This window comes from Erythrolamprus reginae, chromosome 1 (assembly GCF_031021105.1).
Source record: "Erythrolamprus reginae isolate rEryReg1 chromosome 1, rEryReg1.hap1, whole genome shotgun sequence".
In the NCBI taxonomy this organism is placed as follows: Eukaryota; Metazoa; Chordata; class Lepidosauria; order Squamata; family Dipsadidae; genus Erythrolamprus; species Erythrolamprus reginae.
In genome coordinates this window covers 74,085,224-74,108,892 of record NC_091950.1, presented here as the reverse complement: position 1 = coordinate 74,108,892, position 23,669 = coordinate 74,085,224, and the positions used below count along the sequence as shown (strand labels likewise).

Here is a 23,669-nt window from a genome sequence, read left to right as displayed (position 1 = left end):
TAACTAATTTGGCTTGTTTCTTATTGAACTGTGGTTTAGGGGGAAAAGGGCCATTTTTTCATATATATGAAGCAACAAAGAGCATAAGGTTAGCAAAAATGGTGTTTGAAATTAGAACACCGTTAATTGTGGTGGTACCGAAGTTAATTTTCTGAGAAAATAATTTGGCAGTGAACCACTTAAAGTAGTTAAGTCAAATTTATGAGCTCAGTTGACTACTTTTTCTTTTACTGTTAAGTGGCAAATTTCTCTGGCTGTTTCCTTGCAAATGTTTCATTACTCAATCAGGTAACACCAGTGAGTGTGGGATTTGTTCTCTGTTTATAGTAGCTTGTCCTGTCAGTTTTGATGGATTTCTCCTTGGTGCTTTTTCTGCTTGATTCTTACATTAATACATCAAAATTTAAATTATATTGGTGCTGAATACAAAACTGACTATCATTTGTTTCTATCTTCTATTCCAGCGTTTCCCAACCGGTGTGCCGCGGCACACTAGTGTGCCGCGAGACACGGTCAGGTGTGCCACGAAGCTCCTAGGGAAGCTCCAGCTGGGCGGGGCGCTGCCGGTGCCTCCGACCTGGAGTTCCCACTCGCAGCTGTCCCCTGGCTCCCTGCCCGATGCCGCTGTTTCCGGCACTCTCCTGCTGGGCCCCAAAGAAGGAAGGCAGGAAAAAGGAGAGCTTCATTCTTCGTGCCTCCTTTTCCCCGGCTTCCTTCTTTGGGGCCCAGCAGGAGAGCGCCGGAAACAGCGGCGTCGGGCAGGAGCCGGGGGACAGCTGCGAGTGGGAGCTCCAGGTCGGAGGCATTGGCAGCGCCCCGCCCAGCTGGAGCTTCCCTGGCGTCGGCGGCAAGTGTCCTTTGGGGCCCGGCGGGAGGGCACTGGCGGTGGAAGCGGGAGGGTGCCGGCTGCAGCAGCCCCAGGCAGTCGCGGGGAGATGGTGGCGGCGAGAGGGAGCTACAGAGTGGAGGCACTGATGGTGGCGGTTGGACGTGCTGCTGGACGCCGTACATGCTGGCGCTGTGGGGCTGGCACTGGCTCGCTGGCTGGGCCCCACGCCCATGCCCAACGCAGTGCTAGCATATATGGTGTCCAGCAGCACATCCAGCTGCCGCCGTCAGGGCTCCCGCTCGCAGTCAGCTGAGAGAGAGAGAGAGAGAGAAAGAGAGACATAGCAAGATAGGCAGAGAGAGAGAAAGAAAGAAAGAGAGACATAGCAAGAGAGACAGAGAGAGAAAGAGAGACAGAAAGAGAGACATAGCAAGAGAGGCAGAGAGAGAGAAAGAAAGAGAGACATAGCAAGAGAGACAGAGACAGAAAGAGAGAGAGACAGAAAGAGAGACATAGCAAGAGAGAGAGAAAGAGACAGCAAGAGGCAGAGAGAGACAGTGAGAGAGACATAGCAAGAGAGACAGAGAGAGACAGAGAAAGAGAGAGAGAAAGAGACAGCAAGAGAGGCAGAGAGAGAGAGAGAGAGAGAGAAACATAGCAAGAGAGACAGAGAGACAGAAAGAGAGAGAGAAAGAAAGAGACATAGCAAGAGAGGCAGAGAGAGAGAAAGAGAGACATAGGAAGAGAGGCAGAGAGAGAGAGAGAGACATAGCAAGACAGAGAGAGAGAGAGACAGCAAGAGAGGCATAGCAAGAGAGACAGAGAGAAAGAGAGACAGAGAAAGAGAGAGAGAAAGAGAGATATAGCAAGAGAGGCAGAGAGAGAGAAAGAAAGAGAGACATAGCAAGAGAGACAGAGAAAGAGAGAGAGAGAAAGAGACATAGCAAGAGGCAGAGAGAGAGAGAGAGACTTAGCAAGAGGCAGAGAGAGAGAGAGAAAGAGACACAGAGAGAGAGAGACATAGTAAGAGAGACAGAGAGAAAGAAAGAGACAGAGAGAGAGAGAGAGAAAGAGACAGAAAGAGAGAGAGAGAAAGAAAGAGAGAAACACAGAGGAAGGGAAGGAGGGAGAAAGAAAGAGCGAGAAATAGAGTGAAAGGGGGGAAGAGAGAGATTTTTTTTGTCCAAACTTTTATTTAGCCCCCCCCCCTCCCTGTTCAAAGTTCCCCAGGATTTTGAAAATATGAATAATGTGCCACGGCTCAAAAAAGGTTGGGAAACACTGATCTAGCCAGCACTGTGCCCTCTAACCTGTGCAGTGCGCTGTGGCACACGCAAATTCCAAAGACGGCGCAGCCTTTTCCAAGCCCACGCACAGGAGCCAGTGATGTTTCTCCCTGTCCGACAGCTGATCCGCCCCTCCCAAGTGAGAAAGTGAGAAAAATAAAGCAAGAGAGAGAAAAGGAGAGGAAGAGAGAGAGAGAAATGAGAGCAAAAAGGGGAGAAAAAAAGAAATGAGAAAATGATTGAGGCAGAGAATTAGAGGAAAGGGAGAGAAACAAAAGAGAGAGAAGTGACTCTTGATTTAAAGCATATCGTAAAAAGCACCCAAATAATAACAGAGAAAAAAACCCCAGCCCTCACCTGTTTTTGGAAATGGTTCAAGAGTTCTCTCTCTCTTTCTCTCTCTGTCTCTCACACACACAGACACACATACACAAGGGGGGAAGAGACAGGGATGGAAAAAGAGAGGAGAAGTGAGAGGGGGAAGGAATGAGAGAAAAAGGGAGGAAGAGGGAGAAATGAGAAACAAATGAGAGAGAAAAGGGGGAGAGTTAGGAGAGGTACCCAAAAATGAGAACAGTGGTATAAATGTGAGGAGGGATGATTATTAAATATGGATTGACTATGGAATATTGGTAAAAGATATATTTAGGTGCCGTTTAATATTAGGATGTATTAATTCGTAAAATTGGATTAGAATTTTAGAACTACTGTATACAGTGATCCCTCGGTTAGCGCGGGGGTTACGTTCCAAGACCTCCCGCGCTAACCGATTTCCGCGTTATACTGGATGCGGAAGTAAAAACACCATCTACGCATGCGCGCCCTTTTTTTCATGGCCGCACATGCGCAGATGGTGGAGTTTGCGTGTGGGCGGCGGGGAAGACCAAGGGAAGGTTCCTTCAGCCGCCCAACAGCTGATCTGCTCCGCAGCGCGGAAGCAGCGAGGAGCCGAAGATGGGGTAAAGGCAAAGGGGAAACCCCATCTTCGGCTCCTCGCTGCTGCCGCGCTGCGGAGCGGATCAGGTGTTGGGCGGCTGAAGGAACCTTCCCTTGGTCTTCCCGCCGCCCAGGCAAAGGGGAATCCCCAAGATCGCTTGCCGCTTTGCAGCTTGGAGCCTTGCTTCGCCTCCTTCGCTGCAATAGGCAAGCGGCAAGCGATCTTGAGAAAGAGAGAGAAAGGAGGGCGACTTGCCAGTCCACGCCCCCCTGGATGAACAGCCTCGCATGGCCCCAGCGCCGGGCTCCGCTGTTGCCTCCGCCCCCATTCGGCTCTGCAGCTGAGAGGCCTTCCCGGCAGAGCCCTCCCCAACAGCTCCCGCCGCCAGCGCAAAAAAGAAAAGGAAAAAAAATCCCCAAAAGAGGCAGGCACAAAGCGAGGGCACAAGGGGAGCTGCCCGGCAGAGGTTGCTTTTTTTCTTCTCGTGGGCAAGTGGAGGGGGGGAGAGAGAAGGGAGGAAGAGAGTGTGAGAGAGGAAGAAAGAGAGAGAGAAATGATAGAAAAAAGGGGAGAAAAAAGAGAAATGAGAAAATGATTGAAGCATAGTGACAGGAAAGAAAGAGAAAGAGACAGAGAAGTGACTCTTGGTGATGACGTATGACGTCATCGGGTGGGAAAAACCGTGGTATAGCAAAAAAACCGTGGAGTATTTTTTAATTAATATTTTGTGAAAAACCGTGTTGTAGCGTTTCGCACTAATCGAGACCGTGCTAATCGAGGGATCACTGTATAGAATTGCATAGGTAAAATTAATGGAAGATACATATGATGAATAAGGGGTTTATCATATGTACTGTATGATTTTATGAGTTTGCATTACGAATTTAAAATATACTTGGAAATGTAGAAGATTGATGAAAGTTAATAATAGTAAATGCTAAGTGTCTGAAAATTAATTGAGCTTGGAAATATTGAATGAAATTATAGAAAAGTAAATATGGAAATATATTAATTGATGCATTAGTGTTCAGATAGATTTTCATAGTATTATTAGATTACTATAATACTATAACAAATATTTAAGAAATGAAGATTTTAAAGCATGGATTTATTAATAGTTGTGTTTTTAGTTTTGCTGGTTGTTTTAGTTTTAATAGTAATAGATTTTGGTTTGGTTTTATTATTAATTTCTTTCAATAAAAAAGAAGGGAGAATATTTTTCCAATTAATTTGTTTTTTTATTTATTTATTTATTAGAGGGAACATTGCTAGACAGCATTCTCTAGTACCGTAATACCTTGTCTTACGAACTTAATTGGTTCCGAAACGAGGTTTGTAAGGTGAAAAGTTCGTAAGACGAAACATTGTTTCCCATAGGAATCAATGTAAAAGCAAATAATGTGTGCAAACCCACTTTAAGGCTTAAAAAAAGCAGCAAGCAGACAAAGTGAAGGCTAACGGAGTGGAGACAGATAACGAGGAGAAGTGAGGAATGGAGGTCCTAACGAAGGCTAATGCTGCCCCAAATCTCTCCCAAATCACTCCCCCAAAAGCTTCATATCTTGCCCCAAATCTCTCCAAATATCACTCCCCCAAAACCTTTATATCTTGCCACAAACCTCTCCAAATATCACTCCCCCAAAAGCTTCGTATCTTGCCCCAAACCTCTCCAAATATTGCTCCCCCAAAAGCTTCATATCTTGCCCCAAATATCGCTCTCCCAAAAACTTTGTATCTTGCCCCAAATCTCTCCAAATATTGCTCCACAAGAAGTTGGAAAATGGGCTGTTTCTGACCTCCAGAGGACCTTCTGGGGGCAGGAAATGCAATTTTTGCCATCCCCAGGCCTTGACTTATGGGTGTGGGCACTCATGCAGGCGCAATAGCGTGTGCACACAAGCTTTCGGCACCCAAGAGAAAAAAGGTTAACTGTCATGGTACTAAACATTCTTTGTAGGTTTGCTTGCTTGAAAAGGTTTTTAAATTATTGTGCCTTAAGTAAAATTGATAGAATGTGATTTATATAAAAAGTTGCCTCACGGTGAGATGGCAGCAACATTTCATAAAAATAATAAGTAAATAAAGCAAGAAATCTGTTTAGGTTTTACTCTTCCTGTACAATTATTTTTAATCTTGAGCTCAGAAGAGTTTATGGACATTAGGAACCCAATAATTTTAAGTAGCTTGACCTTCCCGAAAATAAGACCTATCCCCCAAATAAACCCTAGCCTCATTTTTAAGTGAGTGCATAATATAAGCCAAAAATAAGCCCCAGTGAACATCATCATTAGCCGGGGGAGGCATGGCCAACACCGAGCAGCGAGGGCGCAAGGGCTGATGGTGTCCGGCTGCAGTCTGGGTAGTGCAGATGAGTTGCCAATAGTTATATATATTATAGTATATTTATTAGACTTGTATGCCGCTCCTCTCCGAAGACTTGGAGCGGCTCACAACAAATACAAAGCAGAAATCTAATATTAAAAACAATTATAAAAACCCACTATAAAACAATCATAGTGTCAGGAGCAGGCAGGCAGATGCAGGAGGTTCGTCTTGACGCTGTAGCACTAGCAACAGGAGGAGGGCAGGAGAGGCAGGCGATCTTGATACTTCGCCTGAGTTGCAGGCAAGCCAAGAGATGTGAAGACAAGCCTGTAGCTGGTTGCCCACTCTGTCCCACCATCTCTTGGCTTGCCTGTGGCTTGCACGGGTGTCTGGATTGTGTGCCTCTCCTCCGTGCCTCTGCCTCTATCTGCTGCAAGTGCATGAAGACTAGTCTCTCTGGCCCATTGACTCTTGGCTTTCCCACAGCCAGACACTTTTTGTGCCAGGCTGATCTCCCTGAAATTGTGTTTCTCGAAAAACAAGGCCTAGTTCTTATTTTGTAGCCCCCAAAATATAACACTAAGTTTTATGTTCGGGAAAACACTATCTAATATTTATTTTGAAAGCATTAACACATTTTTAACAAGGTGTTTTAAGTTACAGTCTTACAAATCAGCCACAGCCCTACACTGTCTTTACCTTAACTGAGCAGCTGTTTCACAACAGCTATGTGTGTTGTCAGGAATAAAATTGAAATGAAATAAAAGTAGTACAGTATTCACATCATGAACTCCCCATAGTGCCCTTCAGAACTGAAGTGGTATATAAATTGCATAAAATACACACACATTTTATGCAATTTACACGCACACACACCCAGCTTGTTTAGATGAAGGAATAATTAATATCCCTGGGAGAAAATATTTAAACTTTTCTAGTGCATTAAAATGTGTCACTTGGCAAAGGAGACACATATTATGCTAATGGCTTCCAAATCACCAGTCAGTTGGCCATCCCCCTGCTTTATTTTAATGGAATAACATTGTTATCAAGTTGGTTTGCTTGTGAGATTACGTACATAGATATAATAGTAAATTTGTTTAACTGAGATTGTAAAAATGACAAAAAGTCTTTAAATTTAGGACTGTTTCTTCAAATAGACTTTTAATAATTCAGTAAACTATTTAAATTATTAACTTTACCTAACTTCAGAAAATTCCTAGTTTGAATGTATTAATTGGTAAAGTCTTCACAATTTGGGGTGCTTGACAAAATAATACTGGTGGAGTTTGCTTTCTGTTTTGTGACAGTATAATTACTATTACAATTCTTTCATAGGTATTTTTTGTAGTTGGAAATGCTTGAGACATTTTATTTTGTCATGGTTATACAATTTTTTGTGTGTAGTAGCATTTTATATATGTTATCCAGAGTAACAAGGCTGAGTGGTATATAAATTTTCTAAATCAATCAATAAACCTGTCCAGTAAAAGTTACATATAAGACATGAGCAGTAAGTAGTATTTCAAGTAAGTTCATTAAGGATTAAATGTGGGATGAAAAGTGGCATTCAGGTAAATAGTAATTTGGTTATGTTCTTCTCAACAATCATTTGGTGAATATGTGAATAAGAAATTAAACAGTAGCTATTTTCTGCATCATGCTCTGAGAAAGATTCAGGATCCTTGCCCTGGAAACAGACAGAGTGGGCAAGTTTGATTGATCTTTTTATTAATTATATATCTTCAAAATGAACATTGCCATATGAAAAATCACCTTTCTAATATTATGTAGTTATTAGGCAATGTTTATTTCAATATCTAATATTCTTGACCATTAATGCTGTTTCGTTGCAGCAAAAAAAGAAAACAAAGACATTTAATCCACCAACTCGTAGAAATTGGGAAAGTAATTATTTTGGGATGCCTTTACAAGATCTAGTTACACCTGAAAAACCTATCCCTCTTTTCGTTGAGAAGTGTGTGCAGTTCATTGAAGATACGGGTAAGACATTATGTTTACATATTTATTATTGCTGTTAAGTAATTTTGAAAGTATTATTTTTTCCTCATTTAGAACTTTATATTGTTTTAATAAATAAATAAATAATAAATAATATGAATTAAAGACTGTTTACATTAATGTATTTATGAGAGAAAAAAAATTCTACGTAAATGACTTCCATCCTTTAATTTTTTCCCCTTTCTTCAAAGGTCTATGTACTGAAGGCCTTTATCGTGTTAGTGGTAATAAAACAGATCAAGACAACATTCAAAAGCAATTTGACCAAGGTAATGGGGATCTTTGTTATGTTTATATAGTTATAGCTATATAATGTTATTTTAGTGCAGTATTTAAACTCTTCTACGATACTATCTTTGTAGAATCTAATCTTAGAAATTGAATAATGTGAATATATAAATGTATTAAAACTAGTTTAATATGTTAACTGTACTGTATGTGTTGGTATATTGATGTTCTCCCTCGTGGTGTATCCAGTATCCAGAAATGGGTTAAATCCGTCTGTTCTCTGATTGGCCTGTAAAACTGCTCAGGTGCCGCCTTTGTTGCTATGCTTGACAGCTATTTCACTCAGTCGCTCAGTGAGGATGGCTGTGGCATTCATTCCTGCTGTCAGCTTGTGAAATTTGGTAGCTATATCCACTGTGAGGATGGTTGCTTAATCCTCTGTTGCTGTGAGTGTATCCTTTCTTATTAACATCAGAAACTGTTCCTTTTGTAGATTTGGGACTCTTTTAGCAGCTGAGCTGCGGCTCATGCAGCATCAAGCAACTGTCATCTCAGCTTGCTATTGAGAGGCTGGATTAGGAAATGATTTGCAGATTAGACCACGTGATTTAGCTGGGAGGATCTGGTCTTATCTGTCAGTACTCTGGACAATCGATTCCCTTGATATTAGTCAGCTGGTGATTGGAAGTTGTGGTGGCCATTTTGGCTGCATCAGCAGCAATCCACCCGACCTATAATTGCCAAGACAGCTCTTTCAATTTGCTAGCCACATAGATTATCAGTGGGAAAAGTGCATGGTATAAGAGCAGCAATAGCCTGACTGGTCAGTAGCTGATATGATAGCTCTGGGTACTGTAGCAGCTCCAGAGCTTGGAGGCTGCAGTGGCCATTTTGTTCAAGCAGTGGCCATTTCACAATAGTTGTGGGGGTACATTGCCGGTCTCTACGCTTTTTGCCATTTCTGCCTTATGGCTCGGCTGTCTCAGGAGAGCTGACTTCTCCCTCACTAATTAAGAGGTGTTTAAGAGATTGTTGTTTCAGAGCACTACTCTGTATATCAGATGATGTTTAATCAGCTGTTGACCAAACACCAGTGGAGCATTTGTGCTTCCAGGTCAGCAGCCTGCCATGGCAATATATAAAAGGCAAAGACATGCTCCACCAGGGCAATGCACTATATGAACTGCAGAGCCACATCCCCACAAGGGCATGATGAGACAAGGCCAAACTCCATCAAGGTATGGCTTAGCAAGTTGTAGCACCTGCATCACTTGCAGCCATTCCACACAAGGAGGTGGCACAGAATCCAACCCCTGATACGCCAGATAAGCAATTTATTAGACATTGCTTCTGGCGACAATCATTAACTGAAACATTTCACGTTCTGACTGAATTGCACATGACCTTGCCTTATTCCGGCATTGATAGTGGCCCATCAGTGTGGCCACTCATTGTGGCTTTCAGGGCATCTTCCTCAGCCACATCTGGATCCTCCAAGTGTCACAAGAACAACTGAACCCGCGCGCTCTGCCAAGGCTTCAAAAAAGGATGCTTCTTCATCTAAGGTCTCAAGAGTGATTAATTCTGATTAACAGCATCATCAAAAGAAGCTGGATAAGATGTGACAAGGCAGTGTCCAGAAGTCATGCCTCTGTGGCTACATCATTGGAGATGGACGAACAGTCTGGCACCGGTGTCTGGGCCTTCAAGAGTTGTATTAAACCTGGACTCGATCGTTCCTAACTCCTATTGTCAATTTTGTACCCCTGGAGGGAAATTCCTTCCTCTTACAGAGATTGCCCCTGTAGCTAATAGCCAGCGTGTCACAGTGCCACTCACTCCTACAGCCACTGGCCTCAGGCCAGTAATACTGGACAATATGAAAGCAATTGTAGCATAAGCAAGTCGACAGGGCGTTGTAAGAAGGCCTTCAACAGTCCAGACAGCACTACCAGATGGACATGGGGAGTTTCTGTAAGGACAGAGACTATCCAGAGTATGTACCTGCAGTGGACTATAATCCTTCATTGGACCAGGGGTCTGACCGGTCTTATAGAGACAATCAGTCTCAGGCATCGGCAGGATATGGAAATGAGGATGAAGGTGTTCCACTTGAACAGCCATCTTTCATCGACCTATTCTCCATACACCTGTTTAAGCCTTTGTTACACAAGGCCAAGATTGCAGTTAGCTTGGCACCACTAAATTCTGAACCAAAGCAATAGTTGATGCAGGACTTAATGGACCCACTGTTTGTGGAATGCATTTCTGCAGCGGTCTTCTCCCAGAGCAGGACCTAACCCCCAACCCATCGTCGGTTGATAAGAAATTGTACAAGGTACCCCCGACTTAGGCAAAACTCTGCAGGTCCCTTCAGTGGATGTACTTTTTATGCACATTTTATTTTATTTATTTATTTTACAAATTTATAGGCCGCCCTTCTCCTGACGGACTCAGGGTGGCGTACAACAGTAAAACATCTATAAAAATTAAAAATACCTCAAAGTACATACAATAAAAAGTGAATACAAAATTTAAAACCCAATATAAAACAAATATACAGTCATCATTCATTCATACTACTGGCCAGAGCAGCTACTGCTCAACGGCCCTAGGCCTGCCGGCACTAGTGTGTTTTCAAAAAATTTTGGAACGCCAGGATGATGGGGGCAGTTGGTTCCAAAGGACCAGAGCCACAACAAAGAAGGCCCTTCCCCAAGGGCCCACCAGCCAGAATTCCTTGGCCAACGGGACCCGGAGAAGGCCAACTCCGTGGGATCTGACCGGCTGCTGGGATACATGAGGCAGGAGATGGTCCCGTAAGTACTCTGGTCCTAAGGCTCAGGAAATAATTCTCCCAAATTTTTGTTTGCACCGCGTTCATCACTCAGAAAAACACTGGCATACCCTTGATGTGCAGTGAGCATTGCCAATTTATATCAAAAGGACAGCAATGTTTTACAAGTCAGAATCCCTTTTTTATCATTCTAACCAGTATTGATGGGTCCTAAGATGATGCCATCCATGGTTGGATGCTGGATATGATCTATTATAGCTCAGTCATATGAGTTTCAGTCGAGGCAGGCACTGTCTCATATCACTGCCCACTCTACAAGGAGCACCACTACATCATCAGCATGGGAGACCCCGGCATCCCTCAGAGAGGTGTGCCGGACAGCGACTTGGTCGTTCCTGTTCTCCTTTATGCAGCACTATAAGATTGATGTTTTTGCTTCAGCTGAAGCATTTTTTGGCAGGAGAGTATTGCAACAGGTCTTTAAAGATTAGAACCTCCACAGCAATCTAGCAACCATTGTAGCCTACCCGTTTGGACAGCCAGCTTTGGTTTGTCCCATTCCTGGATTCTATAACCACCATGAGGGAGAAATGGCAACCCCTGATCCAGAAGAATTAATATATACAATAAACCAATAAACTCACTAGAATTTACTCTTTTTAAATGACAGCAAAAAGAGACTATCAAACAAAACCCCAAAAAGTATTATTATATAAAATATATTTTATAAAATTCAGGATTTGTGTGTTATCATCTGAAAATGCTATCACTTGTTATATGTTATTTGAATCATAACACGGTGTTATGATTGGGTACACAGCCCAGCCAAGCTCCAATTTCAGCTGCAACAGCTTCCTGCAACCCTCTGCTAGTGAAAACAGAGCAACCCTCCCGAGCTCCGTTTTCACTGGCAGAGTGCTCGGGCCACCACACGTGTCCCAACACAAGTGTTGAGCTGGCCAAGTCTATCCTGGCCCCACCCCCACGCCGCTCCGAGGTCAAATACAGTCTTGATGTGGCCGTTAATGAAATAAGTTTGACACCCCTGCTTTAGACAGGCATGTTCTTTTTCCTTTTGATAAGCTTCATATAGTCAAAAGAATTTAATTTTCTTGAGCTTTCACTATACTTTAGCATCAGAAGCCAAAGAATGCAGAAACTTAATTTTCTTCTTCCCCTCCCACATACCAGGCCCAGTCTCCTCCTCCCCTGCTGGGCCTAGATAAATAAAGCAGTTGCTAAGTAGAACATTACTTGACTGCATCTGTGCTTACCTCACCAAAACTGACAAAAATAATCAGTTTTACTACTCTGGCTTTTGTTTGCCTTCTAGCCATACTCCTATCATTTTGAATGCTCATATCAGTGCTGGATAATGAACAAAAGAGAAGTTAATGTTTATATTTGCGGTCATTGGAGAGAAAGGGATTAGAAGAGAGTAAGCAAGCACACAATGAAGAGTACACATTGAAAGCAATGTGCTGTGCTGGCAGCTGTGAGTCCCAGTCCCTTCTCAGTGAAAGTTTTCCTCAAAGCAAACTTGGCATGCCTTTATCTCATCCCCCCTCACTGACATCTAGGTTCCTCTGGCGCTTCCCTACCCTCTGCCCCCTTCATATATCAATAGCAGTTTTCTCTGTCCTGCTCAAAAAGAAGGGTCCCGACAAGCAGTAGGCAATGTCTTCTCCTGTCCTCACAGAGAAGAGAAATTGGAGATAGTATTATAAGAGAGTACAGTAAGCTGACACATAGCGGGGTATACACCAGCTATATTGCAGTTTTCATTATGTATTCCCTGTTACGTATCTGCTTATTTTCTCCTAATCACTTCTTCAGTCTCTCCATTTTTCAAGGAGTGATGTGAGAGAAAAACAACAGGTCAGACATGGACAATACCATACTAACTACAATGGTGATTAAATGACTGGTAGACCATGTGTATGTCATACGTTGTAAATTGGTTGTAAAATTGTTTTTTCAACACCATTGCAACCTTGGTCTCTAAATGAGTTGTCGGTATCCAAGGTTTATCTGTAATTCTGAGAAAAATAGATTAAAAGTGGTCACTCAAAAGTTTAATGAAAATCTGAGAACAAAAAAGAATACTTGAAGGAACTAAATGTCATTGTTAATGTATAGACAGTAGACAGTAACCCACAACTACAGAAAAACAGTCAGTAGATGTTAACATGAGGTTGGCAAAAGATGTTAGAAACAATAACAGCTGCTTAGTAGCGATCCCTTCTTCAGGCTCCATGAGCTTAACTCAAGGCACTGGTGATGAGTGTAATTCTGGCCCTGGGCTCAAGTTGTTGCTACTCAATGCCAGGTCGGTGGCAAATAAAGCTCTCCTCATCCGGGATTTAATCCTGGATGAGGAGGCCGACCTGGCTTGTGTGACCGAAACCTGGCTGGGCCCGGAGGGAGGAGTCCCTCTCTCTGAAATTTGCCCAGCTGGGTTTCGGGTATGGCACCAACCTCGACCCCAGGGAAGGGGGGGAGGAGTGGCTATTATAGCCAGGGAGAGTCTTGGCCTGCGTAGGCTCATTGCTCCAGAGGTTGCGGGTTGCGAGTCCCTCCTGGTGAAGTTGGACTTAGGGGTTCAGGTGGGCTTGTTACTCACGTACCTGCCTCCCAGCTGCGTGTCAACAGCCCTGCCTGTGCTGCTCGAGGAGGTGGCCGGGTTGGCGGTGGAGTTCCCCGGATTTATCGTCCTGGGGGACTTCAATCTACCGTCGCTCGGCGGTTCCTCTGGACTGGCACAGGAGTTCATGGCCACCATGACAGCCATGGACCTGACTCAAGTAGTTCAGGGTCCGACTCACGAGGGTGGACACGCACCCGATATGATATTCCTCTCTGAGCAATTGAGTAATGATCTGAGATTAAGGGGCTTAGAAATGTTGCCTGTGTCGTGGTCAGATCATTTCCTACTGCGGCTTAACTTCCTGGCTCCAATCCTTCCCCGCAGGGAGGCGGAACCAATTAGGAGGTTCCGCCCCAGACGCCTGATGGATCCAGAAGGTTTCCAGACGGCGCTTGGGGTTATTCCAGATACACTCGTCCACAGTTCGGCAGAGTCTCTTGCTGAGGCCTGGAACAAGGCTGCAGTGGAGGCTCTTGACCGGATTGTGCCGTTGCGACCTCTCCGTGGCACTAGACCCCGTAGAGCTCCATGGTTCAACGAGGAGCTCCGGGTGTTGAAGCGCCAGAAGAGACGTCTAGCGAAGCGATGGAGGAAGAGTAAGTCCGAATCCGACCGAACACTTGTAAGAGCTCATATTAAGACTTACAAAGTGGCGCTCAAGGCGGCAAGATGCGCGTATCATGCCGCCTTGATTGCATCAGCGGAATCCCGCCCGGCGGCTCTGTTTATGGTAACCCGCTCCCTTCTTAATCAGGGGGGAGTTGGGGAGCCCTTGCAGAGTAGTGCTGAGGATTTTAACACGTTTTTCGCTGATAAAATCGCTCAGATCCAAGCGGACCTCGACTCCAATTGTAAAACAGAGTCGACTGACAACGAGTCAGTCGACATGACTGGGGCTAAACGTCTTTGTCCATCTGTCTGGGAGGAGTTTGACTTGGTGACACCTGATGAAGTGGACAAGGCCATTGGAGCTGTGAGTTCCGCCACCTGTTTACTGGATCTGTGTCCCTCTTGGCTGGTTTCGGCCAGTCGAGGGGTGACACGGAGCTGGGTCCAGGAGATTGTCAACGCCTCCTTGGGGAGGGGGTCCTTTCTGCCCCTTTATAAGGAGGCACTTGTGCGCCCCCTCCTCAAGAAGCCTTCCCTGGACGCAGCCGTGCTTAATAACTACCGTCCAGTCTCCAACCTTCCCTTCATGGGGAAGGTTGTTGAGAAGGTGGTGGCACTCCAACTCCAGCGGTCCTTGGAAGAAGCCGATTATCTAGGTCCTCAACAGTCTGGATTCAGGCCCGGCTACAGCACGGAAACTGCTTTGGTCGCGTTGATGGATGATCTCTGGCGGGCCCAGGACAGGGGCTTGTCCTCCGTCCTGGTGCTCCTTGACCTCTCAGCGGCTTTCGATACCATCGACCATGGTATCCTTCTGCGCCGGCTGGAGGGGTTGGGAGTGGGAGGCACTGTTCTTCAGTGGTTCTCCTCCTACCTCTCCGGTCGGTCGCAGTCGGTGTTAGTGGGGGGTCAGAGGTCGACCTCTAGGTTTCTCCCTTGTGGTGTGCCTCAGGGGTTGGTCCTCTCCCCCCTGCTATTTAATATCTACATGAAACCGCTGGGTGAGATCATCCTAGGGCATGGGGTGAGGTATCATCAATACGCCGATGATACCCAGTTGTACATCTCCACCCCATGTCCAGTCAACGAAGCAGTGGAAGTGATGTGCCGGTGCCTGGAGGCTGTTGGGGCCTGGATGGGTGTCAACAAACTCAAACTCAACCCAGACAAGATGGAGTGGCTGTGGGTTTTGCCTCCCAAGGACAATTCTATCTGTCCATCCATTACCCTGGGGGGGGAATTATTGACCCCCTCAGAGAGGGTCCGCAACTTGGGCGTCTTCCTCGATCCACAGCTCACATTAGAGAAACACCTTTCAGCTGTGGCAAGGGGGCGTTTGCCCAGGTTCGCCTGGTGCGCCAGTTGCGGCCCTATTTGGACCGGGAGTCATTGCTCACAGTCACTCATGCCCTCATCACCTCGAGGCTCGACTACTGTAACACTCTCTACATGGGGCTACCTTTGAAAAGTGTTCGGAAACTTCAGATCGTGCAGAATGCAGCTACGAGAGCAATTATGGGCGTCTCTAAGTATGCCCATATCACTCCAACACTCCGCAGTCTGCATTGGCTGCCGATCAGTTTCCGGTCACAATTCAAAGTGTTGGTTATGACCTACAAAGCCCTTCATGGCACCGGACCAGAATATCTTCGGGACCGCCTCCTGCCGCACGAATCCCAGCAACCGGTTAGGTCCCACAGAGTCGGCCTTCTCCGGGTCCCGTCAACCAAACAATGCCGTCTGGCGGGACCCAGGGGAAGAGCCTTCTCTGTGGGGGCCCCGACCCTTTGGAACCAGCTCCCCCCTGAGATTAGGATTGCCCCCACCCTCCCTGCCTTTCGTAAACTCCTTAAGACCCACCTCTGCCGTCAGGCATGGGGGAACTAAACATCTCCCCCTTGCCCATGTTGTTTTGCCATTGATTGATTGACTGTGTGTCTGTTTTTATATACATTGGGATTGTTTTATGAATTTATTAATTTTAAACTGTAATTAGATTGGTGGGCATTGGATTTGTTATTATGTACTGTTTTTATTATTGTTGTGAGCCGCCCCGAGTTTGCGGAGAGGGGCGGCATATAAATCCAATAAATCTAATCTAATCTAATCTAATAAAAATAGCTTATTTAAATGTATTTTAAATTTAAAATGAAAGCATTCCATATAACTTTAAATTTGAATGCCTAAATTTGAAGATCATGATAAAATTACATTATAGATATTGAAGAAACTTGTTATGGTTTGACTGAACATTTGTGGATCATATTTGAAAAATCTTGAGGAAGGAAAAAAAAAATCCAAATGAGCAAGAAAAAAGATCTTTTTTAAAAAATGAGAAACTGAGTTCCCTACTGTTCTTGACACTGCAAAAGACCTGTAAAAGATATAAAGCAATTCATAAATAGATTGATTTTAAACACAGATCTTTCTGGTTCGTCATGAAACCAGAGTCAGGCATATGTGGTGTTCACAAAATTGAGTCCCTGGTCCTATACTAATTGATTAGTTAAACATTTCCTTCATTAGAGTTATGAGGTTTGTATCTGATACAAAATTGTGTCAGGGAAATAATCCTCTAGCAATCTTGATAAGTTAGAAAAATAAGAGTGAATTTTAGCAGAAAAATGCAAAATTCTTCACATAGGAAACATGAAATGCAGAGATACAGGAAGGGACTTAGTAATAATACTTGTGAAAAGATATTTTAAATTGAAGATTAATGGTTATTTTGTGTTTATAGTGAATGAATTCTCTTGAGAAATGTATAGTAGAAGTTTTTGTATTCCTAATACACTGCTTTTATACTTCTTTGTAGATCATAATATTAGTCTGGAATCTATGGATGTAACAGTAAATGCTGTGGCAGGAGCTCTTAAAGCTTTCTTTGCAGATCTCCCAGATCCTTTAATTCCTTATTCACTGCATCCAGAATTAGTTGAAGCATCGAGTAAGTTTCCTTTTTTCCCCTTCATCATGAAGTACATGTTATGGATAACCATTTTCTATCTCTTACCTACTATATTCTGTATTGGATTATTCATTTCAATCTGTTTCGTACCTTTTGAGGATTTCATAGATTTATGGTAGGTTTTTTTCATTATATTTCCCACTTTACTACTTCTTTATATGCCTCTATTGTTAGGTAATATTTCAAGTAATCACAGAAAGCTTCACATACAAACTTTTGATTAATTAACCCTTCTACTCTAATTTTTTTCTTGCTCTATTATATTTTACTATTTGTATTTTACTATACCATACTAAACTAGTGAACTCTGCCTATTTAAGGGGTGAAACCAAACTTCTCTGCTCACCAATGGAATGGACTTCATTGACATCATGATTGTTCCACAGACCCTGCACATCTCCAGAGGATTGCTACTCATGGAGGCAGAAAAGTAGAAATTAACAATTTGTTCACATTTATTGAACAGAAAATTCTCTAAAATCTCACTTCAGATTGTTTCTCTTCAAATGTTCACCCATTCATCATTTTTATTACTGACCCCTATATATGAAAAAAACCCTTTATCATTGGCTATTACATTAACATTCCTCATAACAGTGTCCCAGCACATATTAGGTCCCAAAAGTAGAAAAAGTGCACTAAGCTTTTCTATGCTTTTTATTTTTAATTTTTATTTTAATTTTGTTTTTACAGAAATTCTTGATAAGACTGAAAGGCTGTATGAATTAAAGGAAATTGTGAAGAAATTCCATCCAGTGAATTATGAAGTGTTCAAATATGTAATAACTCATCTCAACAGGTATTTTCTTTGTCAAATATCAATTACAAATAAATAACTTCATTAATATGTGTCAGAAAGATTAATCATATTAATCTTTATCAATTGGTCTCTGCCGCATATCTCCCAGAGACCAATAATTGCTCACAGAGTTGGCCTCCTCCGGATCCTGTCAACTAAGCAATGCAGGTTAGCAGGACCACAGGGGAGGGCCTTCTCTGTGGCTGCCCCAGCTCTATGGAACCAACTTCCCCCCGATATCCATACTGCTCCCGCCCTGCTGGCTTTTCCCAAGATCTGGCTTTGCCGGCAGGCCTGGGGGCCATAAATTTACATCTTTGATGGCCAATTGTATGAATGTTGTGTATGTATATGCGTGTGACCACCATTTTTTATAATAACTTTTTTAAGGGTTTTAGTTTGTTAATGTTTTACACTTAGATAAAACATTATTCAATATTTATTCAACTTCTTTTACTGTTTGTATCTATTTATTATATTCATACTGCTGTAAGCTGCCCGGAGTCCTCCGGGATTGGGCGGCATAGAAGTCAAATAAATAGATAGATAGATAGATAGATAGATAGATAGATAGATAGATAGATAGATAGATAGATAGATAGATAGATAGATAAATTATTATAATAATTATTATTATTTAAAAAAATATCTAAGAACCCCTTATTTAAAAGCAAAACATACACACAAACATACCATGCATAAACTGTATAGGCCCGGGGGAGATGTCTCAATTCCCCCATGCCTGACAACAGAGGTGGATTTTAAGAAGTTTACGAAAGGTAAGGAGGGTGGGGGCAATCCTAATCTCTGGAGGGAGCTGGTTCCAGAGGGTCGGGGCCGCCACAGAGAAGGCTCTTCGCCTGGGTCCTGCCAGACGACATTGTTTAGTCGACGGGACCCGGAGAAGGCCAACTCTGTGGGACCTAATCTTTTTTGAGGGACGCATCATATTTTCTTTGACTAAAGACTACCTATAATCTTGCTTTGGTCATTGTGTTCTACAGATAGCCTTCAAACGTTCAGTGCAGACCTCAGTAGGAAATAGACACCCATAATGTCTGTGAGAGTGTATACACATTGTTGTAAATGGCGTAAACATTTTATTTAAACAAAGCTGTGTAAAAAGTGGCTGTGAATATATTAAATGTTCATTATAATCATGGTCATAATGATAGAATCCAACTTGAGACAGACTGTTTTGTTAAAGAAATTTGGCACTAGTGCATTTGTATAAAAAACTTACACAATCCATTTTCTCTATTTTAATAGATGATAGATATTTCTACTTTTTCTACTGATGCAGAGAAATACAGTGGTACCTCTCCTTAAGAACTTAATTCGTTCCGTGACCAGGTTCTTAAGTAGAAAAGTTTATAAGTAGAAGCAATTTTTCCCATAGCAATCAATGTAAAAGCAAATAATGCGTGCAAACCCATTAGGAAAGAAATAAAACCTCGGAATTTGGGTGGGAGGAGGAGGAGGAAGAAGAGGAGGAAGACAGTCGCTGCCAAAGGAAGAAGGTAAGGTGAGGGGAATCAAAAAATCCAAAACTTTAAGGCTTTTTTAAAAAAAATGGCAGGAAACTGGCCAGGCCTTTGTGCTGCTCTCAAATTTCCTGGGAAATTTTTACGGGCTCGGGTTCTTAAGTAGAAAATGGTTCTTTAGAAGAAGCAAAAAAACTTGAACACTCGGTTCTTATTTAGAAAAGTTCTTAAGTAGAGGCGTTCTTAGGTAGAGGTACCACTGTAGTAGATTTAACAAGTTCTTAGGTAATTATGCCTGCTTTCTTGTGTTTTAAGAATAATCGCATGACTGAGCCTGCATTATTTTCAGGATATAATGTCTAAAAGCTACTAAATATATTAAATGTAATGCTATGTAACATTTTCAGGAACATTTTCAGTCAAATATTAACTCTTCAATACATTTATTCATATTATAGAGTTAGTCAACAGAGCAGAACCAACCTAATGACTGCAGATAACTTATCGATATGTTTCTGGCCTACTTTGATGAGACCTGATTTTGAAAACAGGGAGTTCCTGTCAACCACCAAAATCCTTCAGTCGGTAATAGAAACAGTTATTCAACAATGCCAATTTTTTTTTTACGGTGGAGAAATTTCAGAAATGTCTGACAATGTAGCACATCAGCTTCCAGGTTCAAATCCAGTACAGATGGTGGACCCAATTTTACCACTACAATTACCACCACCTCTACAACCTCAGCTGATACAACCACAGTTGCAAGCAGATCCTCTGGGAATTATTTAAACAAAACAACTGACAAGAAGATGATTTATGAAAAGCTTGGCAATGGATACAAAGGAAAACTGGATGTGCATGTTTCAAGATACAATGACAACTTCATTATGAAAGAATTTGAACCTAACTTAAGATATTTTTGTTTGTAGTCACTCTATCCACCTTGTTCATAACATTGCAGGTCAAAATTATGTGAGTAGCATGACTGGAGAGGTTTAATTTTTTAAATCAGAAATAACTAAAGTGCAAAGCTGCTGTTGCATGAACATTTACGCAATCACTATCATTTCTGTGACAGTTTGTCACAATATATTGTGAATAAAACTTTTCTATAGAAATGTTATGATTAAATAAATCATTTATGGAACATTCAATACTTGTAGCCTGCTTTAGGGCTGTTTTTTGTTATTTAATTGTCTCCCCATCCCATCATTTTCATCCCAGTTTAGTCATGTTCTACACTTAAAATACAACCATGTCTTATTTGGAAATTATGAACTGCTTATACTACATTGCAACATATTTTGGAAAAACAAACTGCATTGTTATAAATGTCACATTCCCATACTACTTTTTCTCTTAAACCTGTGGATATTTTTGTTGAGGGCTGTAGAATTTTTTTATTTGTAGCACAATACCAAGGACATGCTTATTGTAAAAGCGAGTTAAGCACTGTGCAAATTATGTTATGATTATCTACTTTTCCCTTAATTTGCATTAATTAATGAAACTTTTTATAATACTGTTAATTCTGTAAACTGCATGTTTGAAAGATCATTGAAGGTCTTGTAAGCCTAATATATTTTCTATATTTTAATTTTTCCCACTAGGAAATTCATTTAGCGTAGAGAAAATAATTTGATGATTTCATAAAAGGCTGTATAACTTTTCATACATAAATGAGAACTTTGCTGTAGTGTAAACTTGCTAAACCAAACAATCTAGACCATAAATTTAACATATACACTATATCTATTTTTCTGTGACCCTCTAAAGGTATAAAAAGCATTGCTAATATATAGCAATAAATACTTTGGGTACTGAAGCATCTAAATTTGTATATAAAAAGATACCTGTGTTCATTTTTCTCCCCCTGTGAGCTGTTGTACTATATTTTCAAAATAACTTTTGCACCATTTAAAATTATTTTACTTTTTTATATTGGTACAAATATCTCTGTTACAGAATGCTGCTTAATTTTTAAACATTCTTGATTAATAGTTGATAGTTAATAAATGTGATGAAAGGCTAGTTATTGAAAAAATGGAATTGTTTAAAATATTTGAATTGGCACAGATTTCTGTCCACAAATAGAAGGATTTCTTTCATTTATACAAGTGATTCAGTGGAAAAATCCCAACTTGCGCAGATTTCCAGTGCCTCTAAAGAGACAACCTCTGGAACAAATATTTAGAGAGAAAGAATCAGTTGGTCCATAAGCAGAATGAAATTTGCATCCAGGTTTGAGTTTTCCTTTTTTTTTTTAACCTGCAAGATACGTTTTGTTAAAAAAAAAAGCTTTAGAAAAAACATTGCAATATTTGAATTAGTTGGGAGACTTTACAATCACAGTTGTCATCTCATTGTTTACTATCAGTTGCAGTATGTAGAACATTTTTGAATACTAAGGTAATTTAATTTTTGATTTTTAAAACTTTTTAAACATTCTTATGGGCTTTGGCCTTCTGAAATAAAAATTGCCTTTTTTGTTATGTCCTAGGTATTGTACTTAGAATTATGACTTACATTACTATTATACTTAAGATACCATAACCCAGGCTGCTGTTAAAATATTTGTATATTATAAATTACCTTGATATTTGTGTTATATTCTTGCAAGTAATTATCTTTTCTACAAAAAACAAAATGCTCTATTCCAGTTCAAAGCACACAGGATATAAATACAATAATAAAATTTGTCCTGTAAATGTAGTAGCATTAATTTGTTTTACATCATCTGCTGTTTAAATAGCTTTTATTTATAGTCATTAGTTTAACAGAGGCATTTTAAGAAGAAAATAAATTGCAAGCATTTTGTAAATGATTTCTAGGTTGCTAAAGAATTTATTTTTCTACTATAGATGGTATGACAAAAGCATCAAACTGTACAGGATAAACCACATATTCCTCTTGCAGACAGGCTTACATTTCTCAGCCTTATCCTTTAAAAGAGTATTCTCTAGCACAATGACAATTGGAATTTGATTTCTGTTTAGAATTGTCTTTTTGTATTTTAGTATGTCTTTCATTAGAAATATACTCATATCGAGAGAGTAGGCAATTTGTTTCAATGCTGCTCTTAGCTATATTTAAGAGCATGCTTCTTGGTTATCCTCTGCACCCTTGTGCAGCAGGGCATAAGTATATCTGTGTCTGCATACCTCATTACCCAATGACAGCATTTTGAATTCACACTACAATTTAAATCTGAATCATCTCCATAATTACAAGTTCCATTATAGCTTTAAAATGCTCATGTGTTGCTTGCCTTTTTTAATTCTGAAAATCTTTGGGATCCTTTTTGGAGCACCTGGCAACATTTTTGACCTGCTTTTCTTTTAACTGCTTCTCTAAGTATTTGTATGCACACATTAATTTCCCCTTAAGCAGGATTGATGGCTCAATAACAGGGAAATACGTCCATAAGACATTTAGAAGCTAGCTTTCTTGTGATAATTTGAGATTCTTACCATAGTGTAACAAAAAGACCTACACATAATTGCTAGAGATCTAGCGATTTAGCTCATTTTAGCAAATGGAGTGCCTTCATAGTACCTTGTATCGTTTTTGAAGTTTCAAACCATGAACTAGTATTGTAAATTCAATCATTTTTAACAATGTGAATAGTGCTCAACAGCTGTCAGTTTGACCTGCATCCCTCACACTGACCTTCATTACATTTGTATGTTACTGAAATATGTGTAACTAGGTTGCAATTCTACACAGTTATCCTTATGTAACTCCGTTAACATCAGTAAAGTGGGTTGTAAACTTAAACTGTAATCCTAAACTTGGTTATTCGGGAAGACATCTTAACTGTGGTTAATATGCTATTCTAAGCTTAATGCATAGAATAACATAAATATATTTAGTTACACGCAAAACACATTAAAACACATTAAAGCAGTCATATCCACCTGCATAACAGTAAGTTCCATTGAACTCAATAGCACTTCTTTTCAAGAAGGCATGTGAGTGGCATTTTATATTAAATGATTTAGAAATTATTTTTACATTACACTCAGACTTTAAGAATTTTGAAATAATGTAAATATAAGTATGCAACTTTAGTGAAACGCAGCATTTTCCAATGTATGTTTTCTGCATTACTTGACTATTGGTTGCTAGAAACTACCATTGACTTGTTTTGTTTTCAAGGTACTGGAGTTTAGTTTTAATTTCTCTAAAATTGTAAAGTAATGAACTAATTGGACAAGTTAAATAAATCAGGCCTCCACTTTCATTGTGATTTCATTTTTTTACAGTAACCAATATATTTGCTGACGCTATTAATTACATACACAAACACTTACCGTAGTTCCTTTTTATGTAATCTTATCGAAGTTTACAAAATGCTGCAGTGAGTTAAATATTGAAATTTTATCTGTATGCAGATTGCAATGAATAAAACATTAAGATGCCTGCTGTGTATAATATTCAGATTTATATTCAACTTCAGAAGAGCCAAATTGCTCCTTTTATCTCAAATAAATACAGTAGTAAAAATGTTTGGAATTGAGTTCAACAAATTATAAGAGTTGTATTTAATTGGAACAGAGATCATTGGCAGATGGAATTAGACTCACCATTTAGCCTCCTAAATGTTATAGAGAGCTTTAGAATTTTTGGAACCAACCAAAAACCTATAAGGTTACACCCACAAGTGTTCAGTAAGCCAAATCTTTGTTAGGTAGTATATTTAGCAATTTGCCTGGGGTCTTGCTCAAGCCAGGAAAAC

General features: G+C 40.9%; 1 protein-coding gene across 1 annotated transcript in view; it reads left to right on the top strand.

Moving 5' to 3' along the window:
- ARHGAP5 (Rho GTPase activating protein 5) overlaps positions 1-23,352 on the top strand; it is a 50,448-nt gene extending 27,096 nt beyond the window's left edge. Inside the window, exons 3-7 of the mRNA XM_070755811.1 lie at positions 7,234-7,381; positions 7,591-7,668; positions 16,496-16,627; positions 17,342-17,447; positions 19,390-23,352. Coding sequence (XP_070611912.1) covers positions 7,234-7,381; positions 7,591-7,668; positions 16,496-16,627; positions 17,342-17,447; positions 19,390-19,720 — 795 coding nt within the window. The 3' untranslated portion in view covers positions 19,721-23,352. The remainder of the gene's footprint in view (positions 1-7,233; positions 7,382-7,590; positions 7,669-16,495; positions 16,628-17,341; positions 17,448-19,389) is intronic.
- Positions 23,353-23,669: the final 317 nt, after the last annotated feature.